Source organism: Vulpes vulpes, chromosome 2 (assembly GCF_048418805.1).
Source record: "Vulpes vulpes isolate BD-2025 chromosome 2, VulVul3, whole genome shotgun sequence".
NCBI lineage: Eukaryota > Metazoa > Chordata > Mammalia > Carnivora > Canidae > Vulpes > Vulpes vulpes.
The window spans coordinates 51109153-51127708 of NC_132781.1; the positions used below are offsets into that span (position 1 = coordinate 51109153).

At 57.7% G+C, this 18556-nt stretch overlaps 1 protein-coding gene and 1 long non-coding RNA gene across 3 annotated transcripts; one reads left to right on the forward strand and one right to left on the reverse strand.

Annotated features, from left to right (window-relative positions):
- Positions 1 to 3753: 3753 nt before the first annotated feature.
- Positions 3754 to 6739, reverse strand: LOC140597831 (uncharacterized). The gene is made up of 3 exons (XR_011999793.1): positions 6235 to 6739; positions 5245 to 5320; positions 3754 to 4010 (listed from the first exon to the last, which is right to left on the reverse strand). It is a non-coding gene; the product is annotated as an uncharacterized lncRNA (long non-coding RNA).
- An 882-nt stretch (positions 6740 to 7621) lies between these two features.
- On the forward strand, positions 7622 to 15313 carry PPP1R26 (protein phosphatase 1 regulatory subunit 26). 2 transcript variants are annotated; one of them, XM_026019837.2, is made up of 2 exons: positions 7622 to 7759; positions 9730 to 15313. In XM_026019837.2, exon 2 carries the CDS (start codon positions 10253 to 10255, stop codon positions 13799 to 13801), a length of 3549 nt encoding a protein of 1182 aa, XP_025875622.2. In that variant the 5' UTR covers positions 7622 to 7759; positions 9730 to 10252; the 3' UTR covers positions 13802 to 15313. The 2 variants fall into 2 exon arrangements, with proteins under 2 accessions (XP_025875622.2, XP_072604348.1); XM_072748247.1 differs by having other exon boundaries at positions 7715 to 7813.
- Positions 15314 to 18556: the final 3243 nt, after the last annotated feature.

Consider the following 18556-nt stretch of genomic DNA (forward strand, 5'->3'; position numbering starts at 1 on the left):
CTTCCCCTCTGGAGGCCACCCTCTCTGCTAGCCATTCCTCCCCCTCTCTTCTTCCCAAGAGAGCCTCCATTTGTCCATATAGAACCTTTGTGTGAATTAGCCTTCCTTGTTCAGTGAGCAATCTACACACCCGCACATGGCCACCCTGCCCAATTCAGCAGCCCAGGAGGGGAGAAGAACTCTGATCCTGCCACTCTCCTGCTTGCAGCTCGCCTGTGACTCCTTGGTGCATTCCAGTCCAAACCTGGATGTGCCTGACTCTGAGCTCCCCCGGCCTTACTCACACTGTACTGGCTGATTCTCACCGTCCACTGTGGCTCTTGGGGGACAGGGCTGGACTCTAACTTCCTCCGCACTGCCAGGCTCTGGCACCCAGAAGACACTAAGCAAATGCATCCTGAGCCCATTTTCACCTTCCATCGGTATTTGCTGGGTTCTTACTCCATCAAGTCCATTCCGGGCTCAGAGGATGCCCTGCACACTCTCAAGCCTCCCCTGGGGGGCCGTGGGGGAGGGGGTCACACACACAGCCTGTTGTTGCAGCATGTGCCAGGAAGAAAAGTGGCAGGCTGCGGGAAGCCTCCGCCTGGGATGAACCACTGAACCAAGTTGACACTGGAGCACCTGGCACTGCCTCGCAGGCCTCCCCACCATCCCCGTTCCCCAGGGCTTTGTGCCACAGGCCAGGGACCCCGGGTCCCCAGGTCTGAAGAATGAGCCCACGTTCTCGTGACACTCAGGCGGGTAGAAAGATGCCCACCTGGAAGGGACTCCCGGGGAATCCCACAGGAGGAGCCCCGCCCCACACTGCACCTGGCTCCAGCCCACCCAGCTCCTTCCTCACCCTCCACTTCACACGGTCTACATGCTTGGCCGCCCTGAGAGCGTCCCGGGGCGGGTGTGCACCACCAGCAGCTGAGTTACAGGCATCACATGGCGGGGAAGACGGGGCCGGGGCCAGTGGGCGTTCAAAGGCAGCCGACCCTAACACGGAGCTTCGTCTACACCTGCAGACAGACACCTCACACTAAGGCAGCCCGACAGAGATCTCTCATCCCCATGTCTCCACGTAAATGACACTTCCCCGAGTCAGGCACTGGAGGGGACATTCCTACATGTTCCCAAACTGTACTGCCGGGGTATATCTCTGGAGGTGGCATTAGTTTGACGTTAGGGCCCTCCGGTATCAGGAGAGCCTTGGGCTCTCGCTTCTCCCTCCCAGATGGTTCACCTTTCCATCAGCTTTGGGTCCCAGACAGGCCCCAGTGGGCGTGGAGGGCACCGCTCCCCATGCACCCCTTCCTACACCGCAGCAGCCCCTGAGGGTCACCACAGAGGACCCCAAGCCCTTTACCAAGCTTGCAGGATACTTCTCACCATCTCACATCTCAGAAAGGGACTGCGTGATTCGGGATACACATAGGCATCTTTACAGACCTAAGATTTTAAAAGCAAATTTAAAATATATATATATTTTTTTTTTTAATCAAACATTTTCGGTGTTGCCTTTTCAAACCTCAGAGAGTGCATGGCAGATTACATCTCCTTTCTGCCAAAGGAGAGCTGAAATAGAATATTTTCCGTGGATGTGGGGAACTTTTTTGAGCCCGAAGTGCCAACTGTCTCGTGCACAGACCCCCCACGGGACCAGTTTTGCCAGAATTTGTTTCTTGTCTCACGTTTGGCATCAGGTTAATTCTGATGGTTAAAATTCTGCTTCAGGCCTTTATACCTAAGCTACCTCTACATAAATCTTATAATTTCTTGGCCCATTTTCAGCAGCCTCTTCCACCAAGGGTGGTTTGGATAAAATGTCTGAGGGGGATGGAGCGAGGGGCCCAGCCCTCTGCCTGGGCCATGGAGACAGAGCTGCTGGAAGTCCTACAAGATCCAGTATCTGTGATGAGGGGATGAGGTCCTGGACGGGTCGCAAGGGGACACAGGGCAGCTGCCTGGATGCCTGTGGGCTGAGCCCCAGATGAAAGGACACTCGGGCCGCAATCACCCCCTGCCTGGGGGCAGCTCACATGCAACAGCCCCCGGACAGGGGTGCAGAAGCCAGGCCCCTCGCCCCCACTGAGCTGATCCCCATTGCATCCACAGCACAGCCCCCCACCTAGCCCTATACTTCAGGGGTCCCCCTGCACCGAGCCCCAGAGCACACTTCTCATGTGGCCCGAGGGGCAGTTCCTGCCCAGAGTTCCTCAGGTCGGGGGCGTCTAATTACTGCTGGCCTTGTCCCTTTTGCCTTTTTCTCAGAATGTTTTTCCCACCTTGGAAGGGGGCTCCCCATCCTGGCCCTGCGCCCCCAGTCCCACCACCTCCCAACGCCGCCCCCAGGTGCCAGTGGGCCTAGCAGGCAGAGGACAGGAACAAACTTCCCAACATTGCCTGCTCAGGGGCTTCATCTACCCCATTTTCTGCCAAGAATCAGAGCAAGAAAATCATTTTTTCTCTCAAATCTTGAATTGGAAACTCTCCTGCTCCCTCTTGAATAAATCTGGGGTGACATGTCCTCATTCCTCATATACGATGTACTGGGCCCTCCAGAATAATTTCGTCTCAGGAGGCTTATTTTGTGCTCTCATTTGGGATGCCATCTTATAAACAAGCAATCGTAAAAGTCACGTTAGCCCCTGCAACGGTAAGTAATAAATTGGGTAAAATCCATGCCAGGGTGATTCTACGAACCTGACGCTCAAGAAATAAAACTGAGCAAAGCCATTAAAAGCCACTTCTGAGGTGAAAGATGTTTATAGTGGTTTGGAAGGAAAAGAATTTCCAACAATGGAATGGCAGGGGCCGAGCCCCATCCCTGGCTCTGGGAGGAGCACCTGTACGACCCCACCTGCAGATAGGAGCATGCAAGCATGCATCCATGTGCATTAAACATCTCACCTAAGTTTTGTATGCATAGAAGCAAAACTGCCCATGACTTCAAAAGGAAACGAACATGAAAGCAGTCGGCAGGAACACGCAGCAGCTGGGCATCGCTCCCACTGCAGGCCACTCCCCACAGCCTGAGATTGGGGGTCTGTCCTGCCACCGCCACCACCTGGGGTGGGGGGCTTCACCTCCACCTGTCCTAGGGGCACAAGGGCAGACCCCACTCTTTCCCAGCGAGGTTCATGCCCATACTTACCTGACTGACCCTGCTGCTGGTCCCTGGGGGTCTTCTGCTTTAAAGAGCCAAGAATAGTCTTCGTAGGGACCCCCTGTATGAACGGTGTGAGTGTGGCCTCAGGCCAGTTTCCAAGTAGAGCCAGTGCATTTCTCATTTCACAAAGACAGGGATGAGGAGGAGGAGGACCCGCCTCCCCCCGGTCTTCGGGGACTGTCAAACTTCGAGTTGGGGGCGCCTTCTTTCATTTGAGTTTATGAGAGCATCATTATCTCTGTGAAGGGAAACAATCCGAAGGGCCCCAGCTTCTCTACTAGCACCAGTCTGGTCCCCAGTGTCCCTGGCCATTTCCTTGCAGATGTAGATAGCAAGTTCCCTAGGGATCCACTGTTCCCATGACAAAAGGGCAAACGGAGGGCCAGAGGCATCTCTGGGGAGAGTGGCCTGACCAGAAGCCCTGCCACTGTTGCCTCTGCTCCCACAGTGGCCCAGCCAGCCAAAAGCACAGCCACGGACTCTCTTTCCTCAAAGCAGTGGGCCTGGGCTGACTGGAGGCCCCCTGTGGGAAGGGCGGACCGGAGTCCCCACCACCAGAGCCGACACCTCTTATGATAAGAGAGGTTTGTCGTGTATTTGTTTTTAAAGATTTATTTATTTATTTTAGAGGCAGGAGCAAGGGGAGGAGGGGCAGAGGGAGAGGAAGAGAGTATTTCAAGCAGACTCCATGCTGAATGTAGAGCCCAATGTGAGGCCCAATCCCACCACCCCGAGATCAGGACCTGAGCCGAAACCAAGAGTCAGACACTTGACCAACTGAGCCATCCAGGAGTCTTGACAGGAGAGTTTTGATGAAAAACAGATGCTGCTTCTTGTTCTTCCCATGAAGATCCTACAATGTGCAAGAAATAAGGTTTCCAAAAGTTAAAAATATGTGTGGGAGTGCATGCATGTGTGTGTGTGTGCCTGTGCATGTGCATGTGTGTGCATTTGTACGTGCATGCGTGCATGTGCATGTATGTGGGGGTGCATGCATGCATGCCTCTGTTGTGTGCATGTGTGTGTGTTTTCCAGGTGCATGCATGTGTGTGCATGTATGTGTCTGTGAGTGTCTGTGTGTGAGGGAGGGGCTCATATATATCTATCTGAAGGTGGTGCCTTTGGACAGAAGTGGAGAAAGCACCCTTCCTTGGAAGAGACTGTTTCTTCCGCACCACACACTTTAGCCTCTGATTTCCTCAGATGAACTCTTGTCCCCCTCGTGTCTTATCTAGTTCTCTTATTTGGAAATCTAGCCACTGAACTGGGGAAGGCTTATGAAATCTTGGCGTGGTGAAAGCTACCCTAGACTTTTTCCCAAAGCCAGAATCCATCTTAACCTGACAGATTTAAAATCTATGCATCACAAACAAAAGGTGAATTCCAAAGTTAAAAAGACGAGCTGAAAAATTGATGTGATGCACATGAGTACATGGTAGAGAGGGGCTAAAGCCCTTAATGAGTAGAGCTCTAGAGTACAAAAAGGAGAGGAAAACAAAAATATGCGTAAGAACTCATACACAGGCAACCTTCCAAACGGCTGCCAGCAAAATCAAAAGATGTCCAACATCACCAATAGTCAAAGGCATGAAAATCAAAGCAAAGAAAGACCCATTCCCCAAGTCAGCCTGAACCGGAATGCACAGTGTGGCCTGTAAGAGACAGGGGGATGTGGGGACAGGGCGGGGGACACCGTGTCAATCAGCGCCTCCAGAGGGCCCCGTGGCAAAATGTGTGGTAGTCTTTGGCTCAGTAGTGCCTGTTTGAGGAATTTACCCGGACGACACACTCAGGCCACTTCCAAGGACACTTCCAAGCAGCCCCCCACCTCTGTTCCTGCGGTGGCCACGGTCCAGAGGAAGGGGCTTCTGCCAGACGCTCAGGCCAGCAGCAGCCTCCCAACAGCACCCCATGCCTGTACCCCTCAGCATCCTAGAGGGGTGAGCACAGGGCGACAGGAGAGCAAGACCACAGCCACGTAACCACAGCACAGCATGCCGTTACTACCAGGCTATTTTATTATGTTATCGTCACTCTCGATCTCGGCCTAGTTTACCAGCCAAGCTTAATCACAGCTGTGTATGTACCGGAGTGAACAGCCTGCATAAGGGTCCGCAATGCCCATGGTTTCAGGAGGCCAATGGGGGTCTTGGAGCGTGTCCCCTGCGGATATGGGGTGGGGGGTGGCTATCATATCATCAGAAATGTTCATCACAGCACTACTTAAAAACTGGGAAGAAACACGCCAAGACAGTTATAGTCCACATCTCCACGTAGTTAGGTTATTAATTAGATTCACTTTCTCAAACTCTAGTGAACGAGTATTACTCTTACAGTGAAAAGATGTGATTTATTAAAACAACTCACTAAGGCATTACAACAATGCTTTAATGGGTTTCCTGACACTTGGCCCCCAAATTCCCCAGACTGGCAAGATTAGAAATTCTCCCCCCGCCGCCCCCCTGCCCGCTTCTTATTCCCTGTGAGAAAAAGCCTCTGGCTTTCATCCTGTCAAACCTCTGGAACATACTAGACGGGAACCGAACCCCAGTTCCCCCCAGAGGCATCTGGGTGGAGGCCAATGAGGCCAATGGGGATGTACAGACAGATGCCCACTGTGTCTTCTTTCCATCTGCCTCTGCCACCAGGCAGGCTCTGGCCACATGGGCCCAGGGCCCCCGAGCAGCACCTGCGACACCCAGACTGTGAGCAGGGACGTCTGAAACATAAAACTGCAAAGACGAACGAAGAGAGGGAAACAGGACTTCCTCGTGGGGGGGTGGGGGGGGACGTCAAAAGACTGGCTCCCCTCCTCCCCTCCCCTCCCCTCCTCCCCTCCCCTCCCCTCCCCGAACAGGCCGCCGGGATGGGATGTCTGTTTACATGTATCTGCTCATGTTAGAACCGGCTGCAGGTCTGCACAGGAAGGCAGCCGTGCAACCCCTTCCACTGCACCCCGCTGCCCACCTTCCCCCCAGAACCCCAGCCCCAGGCCAGGCCCAGGGACCACACGCCCAGGTGCTCGCCCAGGTGCTCGCAGACCCCATCCTCAGCGACTGAGCCTTGTTGCCTCCTACCTGCCTCGCCTCCCTGGGAGGGTGACTGGCCTGTCCTCACCTCCTGGGTTCCCGATGTCTTACTCTGGGGCGAGGGAGCGCGCAGGCCGGGAAGCAATGGCCGCAACTAAAGGCCCAGGAGGCTGGCGGCCTGGTCCGCTTCCCCGGGGCAGAGCAGCGGCCCGGGGCGTGCGGGGTGGGAGGGCGCGGCTCGGGCTCGGCGGCACGCACAGGCGGGACCCTGGGGGACTTGGGAGCGCTGGGCCCGGCGGTCGCGGGCTGCTTCTTGTTCTTCCCACGAAGATCCTACACCTTCCCGCGCTCCCGGGCGCGCCCCCCACCCCGCGCCGGCACCCGGGGCACAGGCCGGGGTCCCCGGGGTCGGCCCCGCCTCCGGCAGGGCGGGCGGGGGCCCCACGTCAGGCGCCCCGAACTCCCAGGCGCGGGGACACCCCGGCCCGAGCCAGCCTGGGCGCGCGGGGGCGGGGGCCGCGGGGGACCGCGGGGCGCGGGGGGCGCGCGGGGCGGGGGGCGCGGGGCGCGGGGGCGGGGGGCCGCGGGCGGGGGCGCCCCGCAGGGGCCGGCAGGTGGGCGCGCGCTCGCGGGCGGGGGTCCGGCGGGCCGCGCGCCTCCCCCGGAACTCGGCCGTGCCATTCCCATGATGCCCAGCCACCGGGCACGGCTTCCGGAGCGCGGCCGCCGGTAGGTCCGGGAGGGGGCGCCGCCGCCCGCCCCGCCCGCCCCGCCCCCGGCCCGCGCCCGCCGCCTCCCCGGCCGCGCCCGCCCCCGGCCTCCCCGGCCTCCCCGGCCTCCCCGCCCTCCCCTCTCTTCCCCGGGGCGCGCGCGGGCGGCGGGCCGGGGGCGGCGGCGGGCGGGGCGAGCGCGGCCGGGCCAGGCGCGGGGAGAGCGCCGGGGCCGCCGCCGGCCGGGGCTGGGGCCGGGGCGGGGCGGGGCGGGGCGGGGTGGGGGTGCGCCCCCGAGGCGGCCCCGCGTCCCTCGGAGCCCGCGGCGCGGGCGGGCCCAGGTGCGCGCAGGTGAGGCCCCGCGGCGGGCGCTTCCGGCCTGGCGTCCCCCCCCCCCCCCCGCGCCCGGAGCGCCGCCGCCGGCCCTGCCCTCGGGCGGAAAGGCGGCCCCGCCCCGCCCGGCCGCGGCTTCCGGGAGGGTCGCGGGCCCGGCCGGCCCCGTCGGCCCCCACCCCCACCCCCACCCCCACCCCCGGCGCCCGGGGCCCCGCGCATCCCCGGCGCAGACCCCGGCGCAGGCCGGCCCCGCCCCGCGGGAGGTGCTCGCGCTCACCTGGCGGGGCGCCCCGGGGCTGGGGGCTGGGGGCTGGGTGCCAGGGCTCAGAGGGCTGGCGGGGGGGGCTCGCCCGCCGCGCCCCCAGCCCGGTGAGAGGTCGCGGCGACCCGCGGAGCGCCCCTCCCGCAGGCCCACGCCCACTCCGGGCTCCCGGCCCCCCATCGGGCCTGGCACCCTGACCCTCACCTCCCTCACCCAGGGGCGAAGCTGCCGCAAGAGGGAAGAACGGGAGCTGAACCGCCTTTTGGTGAGCTGGGAGATGTGTTTGGGGGTGTTTGCTGCCGGGAGCCAGAGTGTCCAGGTGACTAGCATCAGCAAGGTTCTCTCCTCCCTGGGGTTTGCTGTCCAGACCACCGAGATGTCCCTGTGCCCTCTGCCGCTTTCTCTGTGTTGGCACCACCTGGCTTCGGTGCAGGGCTGGCTGTCCTTGCAGGCACCCTCCACACCTGGTCCGGGCTCTGGGGCTAAGGGCGGCCGTTTTACAAAGCCAGAGCCCCTGGCTGCAGCTCACGGTTCTCTCCAAGTACAGCTTTGGGGAGTTTTTCAGAATGATTCATCTTACGTAGTTGATTGTTTTAAAGCCACAAGCGGTCGCTGGAGATTCCCTCTGAAATTTTAACCTCATTCTTGCACTAGGTGATTTGACAATTCAGAAAATCGCTCACTGGGAGTCCCATGGGGAACACAGGGAACATGGCTGGTAGAGACCAGAGTTCTTCCTCCCGCAGCTTCACTCTAGACCTTTGGGTTCATCCCTGGGCCTGTTTTTAAACACCGTATTGCTGCTTAAGGAGTTAACATTCTTGATTTAGACTCTTTGCAGCCCAAGGCTGATGTGAACATCTCACGATCTGTCATTTTGCCCAGGCAGCTCAGATAATGAGCACAACAAGGTGGGCATGGGCCCCTGACCCATGCAGGAGTCCCCCGGCCCACCCTCGTCATACCCACTGCTCTGTGGCTGGGAACCTCTTCAGAGGGTGATGTCTCAGGAGAGGCTGTGGCCGGCAGCGAGATATACACACGCTGCCCCTGGCATCAGAGCTGTGGCTCAGGACAGTTGTGAATTAGCTGTGATTAACTGCCTTTGACCGGAGGATTAAGATTTTCCAAATGTTAATTTCAAGTCCTTAAATTCATGCTCTTTCTCCCCCCGCTCTCCCCCCCAAAAAATAAAAAATAAAAAAATCTTTACTAGCTGAAGCTTCAGCCTCTGAACTAGGTGTTTCTGATTTTCCTTACCCTGGCAGCCAAAAGTCTATTTCAGAAGTGGACAAAGGATGCAGGGGGGTGGGGCGTGGGATGAAGAGATAATCCCTGAAATGCTTTGCAAACATTGACTGCTGTATCTTCCCACTAAAACTGGTCTTGAGAATTTCAAGGAATTACAATAAATGTGTTTACATTACAGTTTCACTCTTTGGGCACGGATCTGTCATAGCAAGCGGCTTCCTTCTGATTTTGTTGTGCCCTCTGGTTAATTGCTGGTTTCAACTGCCTGGGCATGTCTGTACCTAGGTGGCTGGCCACCCTTTCTTAGAAAGGACTATGGTATGTAGATACAAGATTACGTGCTTGTCGGGAGCAAAGCTCCTGATAGAAGAGGATCCAAGAAGAGGATCCAAGTTGAAAGCAAAGCAGAGAGGCAGGCTAGCTCCAGCCTACCCACTGGGGTTGTATGGGTGCCTTACATGGTGCTCTTTTGGGGTGGAAATCCACTTCCCTGTTCCTATAAATGCTGCGGAGCTGTTCTCTTGCATCTCAGCTACTTTGCATTCCAGTGTGAGGGTGCATGGGCAGGCAGGTGGTCAGGAGAGATCAGAAGAGCAGGTTAGGAATGAATAGTTCTGTGACTCTTTCCAGTGTAGGCCGTGCTCCCCTCTGCAGGAGTGGTCCTAACCTTTACTGGAAAGGCTGTGTGCGAGCATGGCTTCAAAGTGTCCCCAAGACAGGCCTAGTAGCTCTGCTGGTGCAGCCACCTTTGCTCTGAGATGCGGGAGCCAGAGTAACTGCACTGGATGAAAAAGGGCTCAACGGCAGCGTTTGGGGCAGCTTCTCTACTAATTAGCTAGATAGTGCAGTACGAGCCCGTAAGACTACCTGACAGATAACACGTTTGATGTCTTTAAATAAAAAGGCTTTAGTATAAGTGACTCCTTCAAGATGTTCGAGGAAGTAATTTTTTAATTGCTCATAGCATATCACTTTTTATTTCAGGAGCTTGTTTTTCGCATCAAGAGTGAAATGACCCACGAAGTCTCACTAAGCTTAGATTCACATAGTCATTCTGTTTAACCCATGAAGAAGCACGTCTGGACTTGATCTCTCGCCGGCACCTCTTGACAGCCTTCACTGTAGATAAAACCTCGATTCTCTTACCAAGAAGATGGAAGGCCAGAGTAGGGACACAGGACAGGAAGGGACCGTGGCATGTGCTTCTGTGTAAGTGCGGTGCCTGTGGCTCAGAGCGGTTCCCTCCTCGGTCTCCACAGCCGGCGCTTCCCCTGCAGCTGAGCACACCGAAGCCTAGGAAGCATGAGTGACCTGCCTGGCACCCCCAGGTTACCCGCCATCGGCCTCTGACCTGGCCCTCTGGACTCTAGCCCAGTGCACTGTTCCTCGGTGGCCGTGTGTGCCAGCAGGGTAGCATCCTACCAACATCCTCTCTTTCCTCGCAGGATGTGAAACAGGCAGAAAAATAAAGAATCACCTCTCTGCACATCCCTCCCTGTCTGCTAGAATGTTTCTAATGAACGCTCCTCCTGTGGTTGCTCTCCAGTCAAAATGGGAGGCCTTTGGCACACCTGGGAGCTTTAGGTTTCCCGGGTGCTTCTCGGAGCCGAAAGAGGGTGTCTCGAGAGCTTCTGTGAGTGCCAAAGTGCAGATGGTCATCAGCACGCTCCAGAGCGACAAGGCTGCTCTGGGCATGAGCGATGAGCTTGCCCTACAGAGGAGCCAGAGGGCAGAGAAAGGCCGGGACACCAGGCTGGCCGCCAACCCTGCATTTGCCGCCTGTGGTCTCACTGCTGATTTTGTGCCCTCGAGGGAGGAACAAGCAGCAGATTTTGGCCCCTTGGTGCTGGATTCAGACAGCGATGACTCCGTGGACCGGGACATCGAAGAAGCGATCCAGGAGTACCTAAAGGCCAAGAGTGGGGCCACCCAGCCGCCTGGGGCCACAGACGGGGGCAGGCAGTCCAAACTCGAGGTTCGTCTGAGTAGCACCCCGACTGCCCCGAGTCCTCTGAAGCTCCCACCCAGCTCAGGAAGCGCCCCTGGCAGCCGCATGGGAGCTGGCCAGGACCGGGGCTCCGCCTCCCCAGTTAGTGTTAGCAGTGACGACTCCTTCGAGCAGAGCATCCAGGCAGAGATCGAACAGTTTCTGAACGAGAAAAGACAGCATAAGACCCCAAGATGTGATGTTTCCATGGACATGAAACCTGACCCCAGCAATAATGCGGCCAGATTGGCATTTAGATCCAGCAAAGAGCCGACGGCCAAGGCACATCGGCAGGATGTGATGGGAGCCTACAAGGACTTTGTCTTCCGGAAACCTCCTAGGCTAGCAAAGGTGAGCACACGGCCCCGAGGCCTCAGGTCCAGGGCCACCGTTGAGCCAGAGAGTGTGGATGGCGCGAAGCCAGCCGCCACTGCCAGCCACCCTGCAGAAGCAGCCCAGAGTAAAGGTGTGGTCAGGAGGAGTGCGGGCCCCGGGCGGAGGGCAAAGCGAGCCAAGAGCACAGCCCTGGTATGTAAGGCATCCGGCTCCAGCAGTGACGATGGCATTGAGGAGGCCATCCAGCTGTACCAGCTGGAGAAAAGGAAGGAGGCGGGCGGAGACCTGCCACAGAGGACGCCCCTCGGGGAGGGGAAGGGGCCCGAGCTTCCTGCACACAGCACAGGCCACTCCACAAAAAGTGCCTTCCCGGAAACCCACAGGAAAACACCAGGCAGGAAGAAGCCAGTGGCCCCGAAGGCTGTGGACCTCAGCCCAGGTGGCCCCGACCCTGACCACCCCTCCAAGCCACCCAAGGATCCCAGAGCCACTGAAAACGAGCTGCTGGAACGGCCACCATGCCGGGCAGACACGTCCGCCGAGCTGATGTGCGCTGAAGCTATCCTGGACATTTCCAAGACGATCCTGCCAGCCCCTGTGGGGGGCAGTGAGAGACCCCCACCTGCCAGCTCACTCTCCTACCCCCTGATCGTGCCTTCCCGCTGCGACGGGGACAGCAGCTCTGTGGACAGCAGCGACAGCATAGAGCAGGAGATCCGGACGTTCCTGGCTCTAAAGGCTCAGTCGGGGGCTTGGCTGGCCCAGACGGAGAGCTGCCCACCATCCACACAGAGCCCCGCGCCACCACCAGGCCCCAGGGTCCCCGGCTCTAAAACGCTGAGCCTGTCACTGAGCTGCAAGAGGAAACGCAGAGGAGGCAGCCACGCTGTGCTGCCATCCACACCTAAGAAAGTGAGAGAGGCAGTGCAGGAGGCCGCCCAGGATGTGGACCACGGCCCAGCCAGCACACAGCCTGGCCAGGCGCCTAGGGTGGAAGGCCAGAGCAGGGGCCAGCCTATCCCCTGCAGGCCACTTGAGCTGAGTGACCAGCAAGGTGCCCCCGATGCAAGGGGCAGCACATGGCCCAGCCGCGGGAAGGCAGCCCCAGCCAGGAGCACTGGTGAGCGGGGGAGCTCCGAGGACAAGAGCAGCTCACTGGACAGCGACGAGGACCTGGACACTGCCATCAAGGACCTGCTGCGGTCCAGGCGGAGGCTCAAGAAAAGGTGGAAGGACCCCAGGGCTGCTTGTAAGAGGAAGGTCAGATTCAGCACCACTGAGCCCCAGTTCTTGGATAAACTAGGCAGCTTCCGGAAGGACTGGAAAGACAGAAGCCCCCATCTGTTGAAAAGCTGCCTCTCAAAGCCCAAAAGAGACGGCAGGGAGAACCTGGGGAAAAAGCCTTTGAGCGTCTCCTGCAGAGACACGGAGAGAAGTAGGGTGGACGGCCCCAGGGATGCAGCCCCGGCCCTCCAGCTCAGGAGAAAAGTCTCCGAAGGGAATCTGTTCTGCCCGGAAGTGGACGCTTGTGAACCTCAGGCCACCGCCCCCAGCTCCCAGCCCCCGCCCGACGACAGCAGCTCTGTGGACAGTGATGACAGCATCGAGCTGGAGATCAGGAAGTTCTTGGCTGAAAAGGCCAAGGAGTCTGGAAGCAGTTCAGAAGCCCCAGGAGGGGGCCCTGCCGCCCTGGGGATGGGGAGCGTGCCCAGGCCGGAGCTGCCCTGTCAGAAGGTGCCGGCACCTGCCCTGGCCCTTCAGCCCGGTGTGTGCACACGGAGCCAGCGGGGCAGGGGCAGCCTGCAGCCGGCCATTGGTCTGGGGGGCACGGGGAGAGCCTTCCTTCCGGGCAGGAGGAGCGGCCCCCGAGCAGAGCAGGCCTGCCTCCCTGCAGCTGTGGCCAGGCACACCAGTGGGGCAGGGGCCCTGTCTGCCAAAGGGTCAGCTGCTGGTCGGAGACTGGTTTGCACTCACAAAGATCAGAGCTCAAGAGGGACCGAGTGTGCCAGGGAACGTGCTCTCGGCCCCCTGCCCACTCAAATTGAAGCGGGTGCCCAGGCAGAAAGCCCTGGTGTGGCCTTTGCTGCGACCACACAGGGCCAGGGCCCACGGACTCGGAAGCTGGGAGCAGATGGGCCAGGGAGCCCCCAGGCCGGCCTCGCCCTCCCGTGGGCCAACTTCGCCCACCAGAGTCGGCTGCAGAGCACATGGGCGCTGAGCCCAGAAGGCAGAGAGGCCACGTGGAGGGGGGGCCTCGGGGGCCAGAGAGACCAGGGGCCAGAGGGCCAGGACCCCAAGAAAAGCCTGCCCTTCACAGGTTTTTCCTCGCTGCTGTCCACACAGTTATTCCACTTTGGAAAGAGTGTCTCCTGGGGGGGCAGGCAGGCCAGTGTCTTCAGCCCGCCCCTGAGTCTGCCCCTGCAGGGCCCGTCCTTCTCAGCCTTCAGAGAGACCCCTACTGGCCACGGCCCCATGTTTGGGAGCTCGCACCTGCTTACGAAGAAGGAGGGTGGACACTGGCCGGGCCGCAAGTCCCAGGTGGCATGCGCTCTGCCCACCAGGAGGAACTCAGGCTCCGAGGAGGACGTTCTAGACTTGAGGTATAGGCGGAGGGTTATCAGTGGAGGCGATGAGGCCCGGGAGGCCTTGGGCAGTGACTCCAGCGAGCTCAGTGACACCTCCATGGAGGATGGTGGTGGCCCGGGGACCCAGGGCAAAGCCCTCCAGCCGTAAGGACACTCACAGGCTCTGTCTTCATGGGAAGCAGATAGACACACATGTATCCGTGTATGTGCGCATGACGCTCGCCGTCCCAGGAGAGAAACCAGAAATCTCTCTGTGCCGCCCTGTACATATTATATCCACTGGGAGTGATGGTGTTATTTAACAGATGTGTCCTGGAAAATATGATTTTTGTAGCTTTTTTGTAAATTATTTAAAGTGCTGTAAAAAGTATTTTTGGAAAATACAGTTGTTGGATTTCGTAGGGCGTGCCTACCTGCAGCTTTGCGTGGTGTCCATGTGAGTGTTAGACGAGTGGACACTTGACCATTGCAGCCAGGGTTAAAGTGACCCTGACTGATAGTTTGGGCCGATCGCTGCTGGAAAGGGCTGGTAGTATCTGGGAAGCAGCAGTCGCCACCCACCCGCCCGCCCCAAGGTTCACGAAAGCGCCTGCAGAGGTCTCTGGGAAGCTGCTGGACAGCACTTGAAACATGAAGGCCCCGGCCCCACAAGGCCAGAGTGAGCCTTCTGGACACAGCACTTGTGGCCTCGATAGGAGAACATCTCAAAGCACAAAGGCCAGCGAGCGCACAGGCCGGCCATCCCCAGTTGCATGTGGAAATGCCGAGTGAGGCTCGGTGGCACGTCTGGTCCATGCCCCGGCCCATGGGGTTTAACGTCCAGCCCTGTGCAACCCCTGCGTGATTCTAACAGCTTAATAAAGCTCTTTTTCTATTGGAGCCACTGTTCTCCATTTTCAGTCACGGTTCCAAAATTTAACAGACAGTGTGTATGTTTTAAACGTCCCAGTCCTGATCCGTGTGCAGGAATACACAAGGTGAGAACTGCTGGACGAGTTCTGGTGCCCAGACGCCTCTAGAGCCCAGGATGAGGCCCAGCACCCTCCAGGGACCAGGGCCTCTTCAGGGTAAGCTCACACTGCACAGCACAAGGTTGTGGGCAGGGCACAGGGCCTCATGTTGCATCAGAGCCAAGCCAGGGCCTTGCAGGGTAGAGAAGAGCGTGGCTTCCAGTGCCTTCTGCCCAGAGGCTCTGTGCTTGTGGCCGCTGTGAAGACAGGAGGGGCCCTGTCCCATGGGGTGGGCACTCAGCAGTCACAGTGTTGGCATGCCATTGTGTGGCAGATGTTCATTAGTGACCCCGACTTTTACCACTCATCTTAGCAATTTAGCATGATGGGCTTGGAGCCAGGCTGACTTCCCAGCCGAGGTTAGCTGGTCTTCTAACATACAAGTGAATTTCCCAGGGTTTAGCAGCGATCCACCCCTGTACCCGCATGCCAGTGAGCACCTCTGTGCCCTCAGCCTGCCTGGCTCTCGAGGGGTGCATTTTCCAGCTCACTTGGCTTCTAGGGAAAATAATTCAATTCCTGTAATCCATGCTTTAAATTTTATTTAATTTTTTAAGGAGTGCTTTTAACACTTGAAAATCAAAATCAGCCTGTTTTGTACATAAGAAATGGGTTTTTAAAATGCTAATAAATGAAGCACTGCTCATGAATCAGCTGATCCAGCCTGTCTTCCCTGGGGTGGCCTTTGTGGGATGGTGATAGGGTCCACTCGTGCATTTAGCTCTGAGCACCCCTTGCCCTGGTGGGTCTCCCCCAGACCCAGTACCCTCTGCACATGCCCCCTCCCTGCCTCCTGGGTTCCTGCGGCCTCTGGGACACCCACCTCCATTCTGCGTGGTTACTGGGCAGCACAGGCCAAGCCGTTCACACGCGCCTTGTGTTCACACACGCTGGGCATGAGCCCTGTCCCTGGGACTGCCAACAAGCTCTTGCTTCTGCACCCACACCCTAAGTCAACTCTGGCGCACGCTGGGCCCCTGCACCCTGTCTGGAAAGGGGGCTGTGGTAGGGTGAGCGAGGAGGGCCTGGCGCTGCAGCTGCAAAGGGCAGTGTCCTGGGAGCTCCCGCGGAGGATGCCAGATAGGCACCCACCTGGGCCGCCGGAGGGATGATGTGTTACCAAGTCAAGCTGTAATCATTAGGAGCTTCCATGAGTCACATCCAAGCTACGCCCTCATTTCCCAGGGAAGGAGGGGTTTGTGGTGGGGGAGGGCCAGAAGTTCATTCATTTCATGCAAAGAAGGGGAGAAGCCTGATTTTCAGGTCATCCTGGGACTCACTGCATCTTTCTGGAAAGAATGGGCACAGGTGGAATAGAAGGGAGGTGGGAGGGGAGGGAGGGCCCTGCTGGCTAATGTGTGATGCCCACCACCCACATCTAGAGAGGAAGGGTCTTTCTCCCACAGGCAAGGGTCACTAGTTCTTCCTGTTGCTCAGAATCTGAATTGTCAGGTTTTCCCAAGCTGAGACACACATGCATCAGGAAACCAGGCCCTAAATCTAAGTAACTAGCACCTGCTCCTATAAAAACATGTAAGTATTGCCACCTCGATTCCCAACCCCCCCCCCAAAATAATTTAAGGGCCTACTTAAGGGACCCACCATCCCTGTCTGCAAACCACAGCCAGGTCTGCTCCAGGAGAGGCTGACCAGCAGTGGGGAGCAGTTATTTCCAGAATCTTTGGTACTTCTGCTCTTCTGTGTTCTGGACAGAGGGATACTCCTCCCCCCACCTCCCCGCCGTGTTGACGAACCTCCTATCTGTTTGAAACTGTTTCTTCTAAGTGACTATAACTGAAAGGTGAAAAGCTACTGGAGGGAAGTCTACAGACGGATGTGAAAACCCCTGTCCAGTGAGGAGGTCGCTGCCTCCGCCCCACCCACAGCCACACCGAGTGACGAAGTAGCAAAGTCTTCTGAAGCCCTACCTCTCGGGGTTTAGTCTTCTGGTGGGAGAAATTGTCCCCACGGGGCCAGGCCTCCTCGGGGGTGAAGACAGGCCTCCCTGGCCACACAGTCTGGAGATGCTGCACTTGCCTCTTGGCTAACTGTTTTAACTGCGGCAAGTACTTCAAGAGAAGTCAGGACCCAGGTCAGAGAGTGGAAAGGTCCTTCCCGCCCCTCAGCACCCCCACCCCGACCCCGGTCGCAGGCTGACTTGGGGTGTGCTCCTGTAGCCCCCATAGGACCACCCACCCACAGACTCTTCTCCTCACTCCATGTGTAGAGATTCCAGGCAGAAAACGTACCAAAAAAGAGACATTCATCATCACCAGAGTTTCTGTATGACTTGTGTGCAGAGTCGAGGCCAGGCCCATAGGCCCTGATGCCCGATGCCCGGACCCTCCCCTCCCTGGGCCACCCGAGGTGGGCTTCAATCCAGGGGCTGCAGGGCTGGGACTTGCCCCAGGAGATGATGTCACCTTCGTCCAGAACCACAGTGGACAGACAGGAGCAGGAGTACAGCCACCCCATGCTCCAGAACCCCGACGCCAGGATGTGGCCATGGGGAGCTCGAGCCAGAGTCACCCCGTCTTTCTGCAAGATGGGCACATATGTTCTATCAAAGTTACTTCTGTTTTCCATCTTCCCAGACATTTGTTCTATTTAGAGGATTCTATTTAGAATACATGCAGAGTCTAAGCTTTACCTCGTTCGCAGCTCTGACACAGACAGCAGTGTGTTGGCTAGGACGCGTGAAAGCACCCACGCTCCTTAGGAGGCACAGGTCACGCTGGGAAGCCCACTGGCCAGCTGGCACTTCGTCCTTCCCCGGAGTCGCTAACCTGCCTTTCATAACCACCGAGGAAGGAATTCATTCTTTTTGGTGAGTTTAGAAACTTGGTTTAAAAGGCACTCTATTTCTTGTTTTGGTTTCAACAGAAGCTAAACACAGAAGTATCCTCAGTATTTTGGTTTTTTTTTTTTTTTAATGATAGAGAGAGAGAGAGAGGCAGAGACACAGGCAGAGGGAGAAGCAGGCTCCATGCACCGGGAGCCCGACGTGGGATTCGATCCCGGGTCTCCAGGATCGCACCCTGGGCCAAAGGCAGGCGCCAAACCGCTGCGCCACCCAGGGATCCCGAATTTTGGTATTTTTAGCAAAGGGCTGTACAAATTCCCTTCCAGTCTGACGCCTGGAGAGCCCACTGGTTTTGCAGCTAAGAAAGGTGCCGCACCGGTCCTGGCATCAGGCTCCGCTTCGTGTCTTTTCATCAACGGTATCGATTTTCTCTGGAAACCATTTCCATCCCAAATTGGACACCAGGAATGTTGCCAACGTGTTTACTTTTGTGTATTAAAAATAAAAAGGTTTTAATAAAGAAGTAACCAGGCAGGGTGTTTTATTTCTTGCCATTTTCATGGGACTAGAATTTTTGTAAGCAAGTTACCATCAGTGGTCGGTAACGATGATGCTGCCCATGGACAGTGCTTTCCAGGCTTCCTACGGTGAACCTGCCCTGCTCTCAGGAAGGGAGAAGGGACACTGAGGCCCAAGAGGAAGATTCTGGTACAGGAAAACTTTTCTCACTGAGGACCCCCTAGAACATAGCAAACATCAATCGAGAGCTACAGAGATAAGAGTGTGTCATTCCCTGCCTGCTGCTTTTTGAACTTTTTATTGAAAACTGAAAGTGCACACAATGGGAGAAGTCCCTCCCCCCCACCCCCCCCCCCCACCCCCCCCCCCCCGCCAACAACAAGAGGCACTTGCCAACCCCGCACCGCTGACCAGGGCTCCCGGCCCAGCCCCCTCGGTGCCTGCAGGACATTCCCGGGGACTCCAGGCTGGCCAGCGTGGGTAAGGGACGGTCTTCCCTCCCCAAGCAACCCCTGTTCTCGCCCCAGGCAGGGCACCCAAGCCTCCCGCCACGCCATGGCCTTGCCAAGTT

Bases quoted from the DNA above. Each gene is read 5' to 3' on its own strand.
- PPP1R26 (XM_026019837.2), top strand. From the start codon at position 10,253: ATGTTTCTAATGAACGCTCCTCCTGTGGTTGCTCTCCAGTCAAAATGG.